Genomic DNA, 10,271 nt, shown 5'->3' with positions numbered 1-10,271 from the left:
TACTGAGGCACATTCAGAAAAAGTGGTTGGATAGTCATTGCCTGTCACAGTGACTGCTTCAGATGTCTTTCTTCTCTGTGCTATCCAGCATATAGTGCTTTTGAGGAGACTTGATAAAAGTGATTTATTGAAATGGAGAAAGGGGCATAAAATGGTGTGTTGTGTTCTCTTTTAAACTAATTTTAATCCCTAGCAAATTGTAACTTATTTTACTGCATTTTCTCCCCTAGAACTTATCAGGTGAAGATAATTTTCTTTTTAATTTGGCTGGAAGCAATTTATTTTTAAAGAAAGTATGTCTCCTCTGAAGATCCATGGTCCTGTCAGAATTCGAAGTATGCAAACTGGGATTACAAAATGGAAAGAAGGATCTTTTGAAATTGTGGAAAAAGAAAATAAAGTCAGCCTAGTGGTTCACTATAATACTGGAGGAATTCCAAGGATATTTCAGGTAATTACAGAAATTTTATTTGAAATAGATCTTTATTTGTCATAGTATTGTGGTAGTCCTCCTCCTAGATGAATATTTCTTGTTTCTCATTTCCAGAACACTGGTACTTTTGTGTACATGTTTTATAAACTGCTCAGCAGTATTGTTTGGTGGTATATAACAAAATAGTCACAAACTAAGGTGGGAGGAAGCTGATAGAAGTTTAGATACTATATATATCTATGGTATTTTAAAAAACACATTAGGATAACTAGTTGTTAACCATATATGGTGGTTTCACTACTATTTAGTGTTAGGTTTTAATAGTATATTAATACCTTCTAAAAGCTAATTTGTATTTCCTAAATAATTTTGCCAAACATTTGGAATGAACCATTCAAGGATAATTGCTCAAGGTCATCTTTACTGTTTTTTTCTTCAGTTTTGAAAGACGCTCATTTTATCATTGTAAAAACTGTAGTGAATTTTGTTTTCACTTCTGTATTATTTATCTTCTGTAGCCTAGAGCTACTCATCTTGATATGGGTTGGATTTTGGGACCACATTGTTATACTTAAATTTTTTTGTACTTTAATATTCTACATTTGTTAATTAGATTATGCAGAAATAAAATATTCATTCAAACTAAACTATTTTATGGTTGTGTGCTGTGGAGTTTGCTCCAACTCTTAGTGACCCAGTGTAGGGTTTCTGAGACTGTAAGTCTTTATAGGATCAGAAAACCTCATCTTTCTCCTGCAGAGTGGCTGGTAGTTGCTAACTGCTGACCTTGAAGTTATCAGCTCAACTGTAACCACTACACTCACTACCAGCGCTTCTTAAACTACTCTGTGGTAAAATAGCATATAACTGGATGCTTGAGAACCTAATAAAATTTCATTTTGATTAAATGGTAAAATTTCCGTTTGATTCTGCTTTTGAACATTAAAGTAAATTGCTTGTGATTCATTTGTGATTCAAAGATATTTTAAAAAAGGTTGGAGGTGATGGTAGAAACAATAGTAGATTCTGCCACATAAATACTTAATTTTTTTTAGCAAAAGAAAGATTGTTTCAAAATGCAAATTGGTTTTTTTTGAGGATTCAGCCCAAGTTGACAATGAGTAAATAAATATTTAAGCTATGATCCCAGACAGATCTTTGGGAGCATGAAGATGCTCTGTCATTTCAGCCTCATCTCGGTTCTTGATGGGTTTACATTTAGCAGCCGTTTGTTAGCCAGTGACTTTGTGTTGGGTACTTTGCTTGTTGTTGTGTGCTATTGAGTCAGTTCCAACTCACTGACCCTGTGTAGGGTTTCCAACAATTGGCTGCCTTGTGGTTAGCAGTCCAGTGCTTATTCTACAGGACCATACCAGGACTTTCTGGAGACTAGATAGATGATTTTATTACAGGAGAAATAGTGACATTTAGGAAGTTATTAGGGAATATTGGTGGGGGATGAAAGTGTTGTACAAAAGAAAAATGAGCCGGAGAAACAAGAGAATGCAAAGATAGATTAAAAAGAGATTTCAAGAAGACTTAACTCATAAAATTGGGAGGGTGAGGAAGAAAAGAGTCAGCACAGGACTGTGAACCAAAAGATTGGCAGTTCAAAGCTACCAGCTGCTTGGAAACCCTATTCATGGTTGCTATGAGGTCAAACTAACTCAACAGCACTTCAGGACTCAACAATTAATCTTAACTCATTTGCTTATGAATAGACTGCCCCCTTATATTTAAGTTTCATTTTTTAGGAAGTAACAAATTGACTGAAATGTGCTTATGCGACCTTTTTTCTTCTTGCATGCTAAAACTGATTATTTAAATATTTTGGAGTTAAAGCATCTGAAACTACTTACTATAATTTACCAGATAATTTGCTAATTGAGGAAATGAATTTAATACTTACTTTGAATCTAAAACAAATATGCCATTTAAAATTTGAATATAAATGGAATCTGGTAAAATCGCTTTTTCATTCTCATCTGTACATTGACAAAGGTCAATTCTCCCTAATTCTTAGAAAATTATGAAATATATTCCTTCTCTCATAATGCTGTTCAAGGGTATGTCTTCAGGAAAAGACTGCTTTAGAAATCTACCTGCCTAAGATAGTCCTGGTGTGGCGCTGTGGGTCAATGTGCCAGACTGCAAAGCCGTTTGAACCGTAAGGTCGGCGCTTCAAGCTCACCAGCTGCTCCTCGGAAACCCTATATATAGGGTCGCTATGGGTCGGAACCGACTCAACAGCACTTCACAACAACAACAGCAAGGGAGAACATTAGAAGATTTGTGGATACTGGATGGCAGAAATTATTTAGATAATAAACTAGAAAATTTGCTAAAATCTTGGAACAATGACAACCAAGAGAAAAAATGATTACTTCATTTCACATACCAAAGTCTGGGAGAACATGAGACAGGTTATTCAACAATGTCTTGTTGTGGTTGTTAAGTGCCATCGAGTCGACTCCAACCCATAGTGACCCTGTGTAGGGTTTCCAAGGAGCAGCTGGTGAGCTTGAACCACCAACCTTGCAGTTCAAACGACTTTGCAGTCTGACTTTAGCCCACAGTGCCATACCAGGACTCTCTCAGCAAGGGCTAGAGAGGAGGAAGAGCAAACAAAGAGCCCCCAGGTGCTTATGATCTTGGTGATTAAAATGAAAGTTAAATGATGCTGCTTTGTTGTTGTTAAGTGACATTGAGTCGGTTCCAATGCACGGTAACCCTGTATAGGGTTTCCAGCGAATGGCTGGTGAGCTTGAACCACCGACCTTTTGGTTCAAACCAACTATGCAGTCCAGTGCATTAACTCACAGTGCCACACCAGGACTCCATGCTCTTTTACTGATGAGGTTATTCTGATGTGCTTTTGAGAGCTTGCAGTTTGTTTGAGGATAGTAGTTTGAAGTAATGTGTCTTTTTATATTGCGGTCTAAAATATTTGCCAATTAGAAGCTTTAGTTCAACAATAACAACAAAAAAAGAAAATCTCTAATCCAATTTGTCTTTCTAAACTGGTAATGGTGTAACCATGCAGGCTCTTGAAATTATTAACTCACTAATTTTTATTCTCTATGACTTACCCAGCTGCTCCTCAGAAACCCTACACAGCATTGCTATAAGTTGGAACCTACTTGACAGCACTTATATCTGAAAAGTTAGAATTCCCTATCAGTATGTGTTTGTATACCTCCTGTAGGTTAATTTTTAAATTTGAATGTGTCAAAAAATGGAAATGTTTTTTGGTTGTTTGGGCTGGTTTGTTGGTTGGCTATTGCCGTGGAGTTGGTTCCAACTCCTAGCGACCCTGTATAGGGTTTCCGAGGCTATAAATCTTTACGGGAACAGAAAGCCTCATCTTTCTCCCGTGGAACAGCTGGTAGTTTTGAACTGCTGACCTTGAGGTTAGCTCATAACCACTATGCTACCAGAGCTCCTTACTACATGAGAAAGAGTAAGAAATGTAAATTGGAAAGTATAAATTTTATGACTCAATAGACAATTGTGCTTCATTATCATATTTTTTATGATGAAATAATTTCCTTTTTGTCTTCATTAAGCTAAGCCATAACATTAAAAATGTGGTGCTACGACCCAGTGGAGCAAAATTAAGCCGACTAATGTTAACGCTACAAGATAATAGCTTCTTGTCTATTGACAAAGTACCAAGTAAGGATGCAGAAGAAATGAGGTTGTTTCTAGATGCAGTCCATCAAAACAGACTTCATGCAGGTGAGCACTAATCACCCCAGGGCCTGACATATTGTACATATAAAAAAGAAAGAGTCTGACTAGAAAGGGGGACAGTTGAGAGAGCTTACTTTTAGGGACTTGCCTATCTCTGTGAAACTTTTTTCTGAAATTTTACTTTTACTGTGAAGCTGAGTTCTCTAGAATTATCATATAGTATGATCATGTTCCCCTGTTGCCTCCAATCTCTTTCATTAAAGTATTCACATTTTTTAGGAATAATCTCTTGATAGTATGAGTTTGCCACCAATATTGTTGGTCATCAACTGTAATCATCAGTACTTTATTATTATTTATGTTTTATATGTGACAAACTTTTGAGGTTGTATTTTGTTTTTAATGAAAATATAACTAACACCATTAGATAATGAAGGTGTAGCAGTGTGACCTTGTATTTAATTTCTGTATTTGACACATTGTTAAGTGCCACTGAGTCGGTTCCAACTCATAGTGACCCTGTATAGGGTTTCCAAGGAGCAACTGGTGGGTTAACTGCTTGTGGTTCGCAGTCCAGTGCTGATCCTACAGCGCCACACCAGAAGTCCTGATTTTAAGAATTTAAAATAGTATTAAATTCATGGTTTCTGAGATTCTGTAGTTATTTATTAAGAAGCTCTGGTAGCGTAGTGTTTACGTGTCAGGCTGCTAATCTCACAGTCAGCAGTTTGAAATGACCAGCCATTCTGCGGGGAAAAGATGAGGTTTTCTGTTCCTGTAAAGCCCTATGCAGGGTCGCTATGAGTCAGAACCAACCACACAGCACACTGCCATCACCATGCTGTTGTTATGTGCTGTGGAGTCAGTTCCGACTCGTAGTGAGCCTGTACAGGGTTTCCCAGGCTGTGTAAATCTTTATGGGAGCAGAAAGCCTCATCTTTCTCCCTTGGAACAGCTGACCATGAGATTAGCAGCCTGATTCATAACCACTATGCTACAATCACCATAGTTATTTATTAAACTGAAATAGCTCAGAATTGATGGCATAAACACATAATGAGTAGTTACTAAATAACAAACCACCATAAAAATGTTTTATTTCACCAAGAGACTAATGTGTGTTTGATAAGTGCATGTTTGACATAGTAGTGTCTGGTAGAATAAAACTTTTATGGTGGTTTGTCATTTAGTGGAGTCCTGGTTGTGGGGCTGTGGGTTAATGTGCTGTGTGGCAAAGTTGGTTTGATTCACAAGGTTGGCGGTTCAAGCTCACCAGCCACTCCTTGGAAACCCTATAGTGACCCGTGGTCGCTATAGGTAGTTAGCAACAACAACAACATTATGTATTTATGCCATCAATTCTGAGCTGTTTCAGTTTAATAAGTAACTGTAGAATTCCAGAATCCATGAATTGAATACTATTTTAAATTCTTAGAATGAGAGTAAGTATGAAAGTATTACTATAATATCATAGAAACCTTTGTTAAATAAAAATATCAAAATGTGAAGCTGTTGTTTGTTAACATATCCACCACCTATCTATACATTCCTGAAGGCAGTATAGATCAAAACCTTCTGTATGGAATGCACCTCAATGTAAAGAAAACAAAACATTTACAACTGGATCAATAAATAGCATCATGATAAATAGAGAAATGTTTGAAATTGCAGAGACTTCATTTTGCACTCTTAGAACCAGCCATGAAGAAATCACATAATGTATTGCATTAGTCAAGTCTGCTGCACAAGACCTCTTTTAAGTGTTTTAAGAGCAAAAGTATCAGTTTGAGGGCGAAGGTGTCTCTGACCCAAACCATGGTATTTTCAGTAGCCTCATATACATGCAAAAGTTGAACAGTGAGTAAGGAAGACCACAGAAGAACGGATGAATTCAAATTATGGTGTTAGAGAAGAATATTGAAAGTACCATGGACTGGCAGTAGAACAAACAAATGTTGGAAGAAATATAGTCAAAATGCTCTTTAGAAGCCAGGATGGCAAAACTTCATCTCTCATATTTCGTTATTAGGAGGAATCACTTCCTATAGAAAGATACCATTCTTGGTAAAGTGGAAGGTCAGCGAAAAAGAAGACCCCAATGAGATGGTTTGACACAGTGACTGCAGCAGTGGGTTGAAACATAGCAGTGGTTGTAAGGATGGTACAGGACTGGGCAGTGTTTCATTCTGTGCATAGCTTTGCTATGAGTTGAATAGCGCATAACAGACTTGAATAGCTCATAACAACAAATAACCCTTCCACAAAAGAATTCTGCACTCTGTTTTGTTGCCTCTGTGTCAAAACCATAGTTTCAGCATCTTTGAGGGACTCAGGTTGTTCTCTTTTTAAATGTTGAGTTTGGGGAGCAAAAAGAAGTATGAAAGGGTAAGATCAGGACTGTAAGGTGGATGTGGTGAGGTTTCCCAACAAAATTTTCCTAGGACAACCCTTGGCTACCCTGGAAGAATGAGCAGGTGCGTTGTTGTGATGGGAATTCCTCAGCAGAACTTTCTAGCCTTTTTCTCACCTTTTTTCAGCTTTCCCTTCCCCCTCCCAAACTCCTTCCTGATAAATCCCTGTAATTGTCCTTTGAGAAAAATCTATCAACATTACCCCTTTGGTATCCCTAAATACGATAGCCATAACCTTCTGAACTGATGTCTCTGTCTTGAGTTTAACTGGCTTAGATACTTTTGGAATCCACTGTTATAATTGGACCTTTTTTTGTTTTGTTTTGTGAATTATGTGATAGTTTACATGGGAGAACATTTGCTTTTTATTCATCTATTACATATCGTTTTATTGCCATGTTTACTGTCCCCTCCATGCATCATCAACCAACCAAAGGGTATATACCCGGCAAGCCTGTCCCTTGGTCGTCAGCACATAGCCCCTGTCACTGGACCTTTTTTTTTTTTTTAAAGGTTTTTATTGTGGATTGAGTGAAAGTTTACAGGGCATATCATCAGTTTTACATTCAACAAATCATATACCTTGTTTTATTACAATGATTGTACTCCCCTCCGTGTACCATCAGTTAACATATTCACTTTAGCTTTTTAAAAAACCCACTCAGGCATATATAATAATTTACATCTCCAAAGGGCACATTCTGCATGGCTGCCTCCTGGCCACCAGCTCTTAGTCCTTCTCTTCTTAGTCCATGAATCTAGATTCCTCAGCCACTCCCCCTCTCCATGCCCCCATCTCTGCCTCCATCTCTGGCGCTGCTGCTTCTCTGGATAAGGTCCCGCCAGGACCTTTTGTAAGACACCGTAAGGAGCTCTTGGTAGCATAGTGGTTGTAAATCGGGCTGTGAACCGCAAGGTCAGCAGTTCAAAACTACCAGCTCTTCTGTGGGAGAAAGATGAGGCTTTCTGCTCCCATAAAGATTTACAGTCTCGGAAACCCTGTACAGGGTCACTGTGAGTCGGAACCAACTCTAAGGCACATAACAACAACAAACGTTATCCGGAGTCCTGGTGTGGCGCTGTGGGTTAATGCACCAGACTGCAAAGCCGTTTGAATTGCAAGGTCGGCAGTTCAAGCTCACCAGCCGCTCCTAGGAAACCCTGTACAGGGTCGCTATGGGTCAGAACCGACTCAATGGCACTTAACAACAGCAACAAATGCTATACGAAGGAGCTCTGGTACCATAGTGGTTACAAATCGGGCTGCAAACCTCAAGGTCAGCAGTTCGAAACTACCAGCTGTTATGTGGGAGAAATATGAGACACTCTGCTCATATTTGCAGCCTTGGAAACCCTGTACAGGGTTGCTATGAGTCGGAACTGACTCCACGACACATAACAACAACAAACGCTGTACGGGGTCCCTCTGGGTTAGAACCAACTCCACAGCACGGCACTTTACAGCAATACCAAAGAGACTAGGAGTTCTGGTGTGGTGCTGTAGTATAAATACTCAGTCGCTAGGTTGATTTGAACTCCAAGGTGGGCGGTTCAATCTCAGCAGCTGCTCCTTGGAAACCATATACAGGGTTGCTTTGTGTTGGAATTGACTCAGTGGTACTAAACAACAACAGTGAGATTAGGGGTCCTGTTGTGCCACTGTAGGATAAGCACTGGACTGCTAACTGCATGGTTGGTGGTTTAAATCCACCGGCCACTCCTCAGAAATCCTGTACAGGGGCTCTGTGAATCAGATGGTAAGACTCGATGGCACTTAACAACAACAACAAAATTCAGACAAGGATATTACTGAGAATTCTGTAACCAGTTACTGATCACATTTTGTTTGGGATAAACCTGTGCATGTATGAACTAGAAAACTAGCAGTGATACTTTTTCACTTACCCTTTATATCACAGAATGTGTCTATATTTCCATTTTTATGTTATCTAAAACCATTATATTAATTGAATCACTGTCTAAAGACTAAAGTTTATGCAAATACTCTGGAGTGAAAAGTCCAGTAGACTATCTGGAGACCCAAGTTTTAATCTGAATATAGGCTTTAAACCTGAATAGTTTGAACCCTGTCTTGTTTGTTATATTTGTGTGGTTTTGACAAGGCACTTAATACTTTAATTTTCAATTTCCTCATCTATAAAATGAAAGTCTGTCAGTGAAGACTTGTGTGTTTGCTGTGATGCTGCACAGGGTTCAGCAGAGCTTCCAGATGAAGAATAAGGAAAAGGCTTGGCAATCTGTAGAAAAGGAGCCAGTGAAAACCCTATGGGTCACAAGAGTTTGATCGCCAATCACCCACAGGCTAGTGCATGACTAGGCAGTATTCATTCCATTGTACTGGTGGGGTCACTATGAATCGGGGCTAACTTGATGTGTGCAGACATCCACAACTTCGGTAATACCAGTTTAAATTTAAAATATGTGTATTCGTTAATCCAGGAATTCTAAGATGTTTAGCCTATAAAAATAATTTCATTAGTGCAAGAATATCTTTGAGAGGATGTTTAGCATTTAACTATAATGTTAAAACATTTTAAATAATCACAGATGGGAAATTGGCTGACTAAATTAAATGATAAATGGAGAAAATATTGAAGTTGTTAAAGATTTCATCTTACTTGGATCCACAATCAACGTCCATGGAAGTAGCAATCAATAAACCAAAGGATGTACTACTTTGGACACATCTACTGCAAAAGACTTCTTTTAAAGAATTCAAAAGCAAAGGTGTCACTTTGAGGACTAAGGTGCACCGGATCCAAGCTGATATTTCAACCATCTCATGTATGCATGTGAAAACTGGACAATGAATAAGAAAGACTTAAGAATAATAGATGTCTTATATGCTTAGAAAGAATATGTAATATTCCATGGACTTCTTGAAGAACACATCTAATTGGAGGTACAGCCAGAATGTGTCTTAGAAGCTGCACTGATAAGACTTTGCCTCACCTACTCTGGAACATTTATCAGGAGGGATCAGTCCCTACAGAAAAGGTCATGCTTGGTAAAGTAGACAGTCAACAAAAGAGAGGAAAACCTTCAATGAGATGTGTTGACATAGTGGGCTCAAACAGAAAAGATTGTGAGGATGATGCAGAACTGGACATTGGTTTTTTCTGTTTTACTTACGGTCACTATGAGACAGCACCCAACAACAAACAATTAAAACACAAAATACTTTAAAGAATATACAAATTCATGTTAGATAGTGTTTAGCATATTCTTTAGCAGTGACTTATATTTAATAAACTTTTAGAGAATGCTTTGGAATATATATAATGCTCTGAAGTATAGATGAGTTATTGGAGGTACACCTATCACTGTTCTTTCTCCTTGGTTTACAGTATCAGTGGTCCATGCTCTAAATATACAGTGTGATGGACTTTTTTTTTTTTTAATAAATGTTTTATTGTGAATTGTGTGATCGTTTACATGGGAGAACATTAGTTTTACATTCATTCTCTCATACATCATTTCATTGCCATAGTTACCATCCCGTCCATGCATCATCACCCAACCAAAGGGTATACCCTGTAAGCCTGCCACCCACCCCCACGGTCCTCAGCACACAGCCCCTTTCCCTCTCTGGATCTCAAGTCCCCAGCCACTCCATCTCCACGTCATGTTCTCTGCCTCCATCTCAGGCCTCACTGTTTCTCTGGGTAGGGTCCCGCTCTCCGCTTTTCTCCATTGATGGTCCCAGGGCCCTC

The 10,271-nt window shown here is 38.5% G+C and overlaps 1 protein-coding gene across 1 annotated transcript in view; it reads left to right on the top strand.

Annotated features, from left to right (window-relative positions):
- Window positions 1-295: 295 nt before the first annotated feature.
- Window positions 296-10,271, top strand: part of USP37 (ubiquitin specific peptidase 37) — a 69,316-nt gene continuing 59,340 nt past the window's right edge. Inside the window, exons 1-2 of the mRNA XM_006867863.1 lie at window positions 296-451; window positions 4,000-4,171. Of these exons, the coding sequence (XP_006867925.1) occupies window positions 296-451; window positions 4,000-4,171 (328 nt within the window). The remainder of the gene's footprint in view (window positions 452-3,999; window positions 4,172-10,271) is intronic.

Source organism: Chrysochloris asiatica, unplaced genomic scaffold, assembly GCF_000296735.1.
Source record: "Chrysochloris asiatica unplaced genomic scaffold, ChrAsi1.0 scaffold00110, whole genome shotgun sequence".
NCBI lineage: Eukaryota > Metazoa > Chordata > Mammalia > Afrosoricida > Chrysochloridae > Chrysochloris > Chrysochloris asiatica.
Note: the sequence above shows the minus strand (reverse complement) of the source record. Positions and strands in the feature narration are given on the sequence as shown.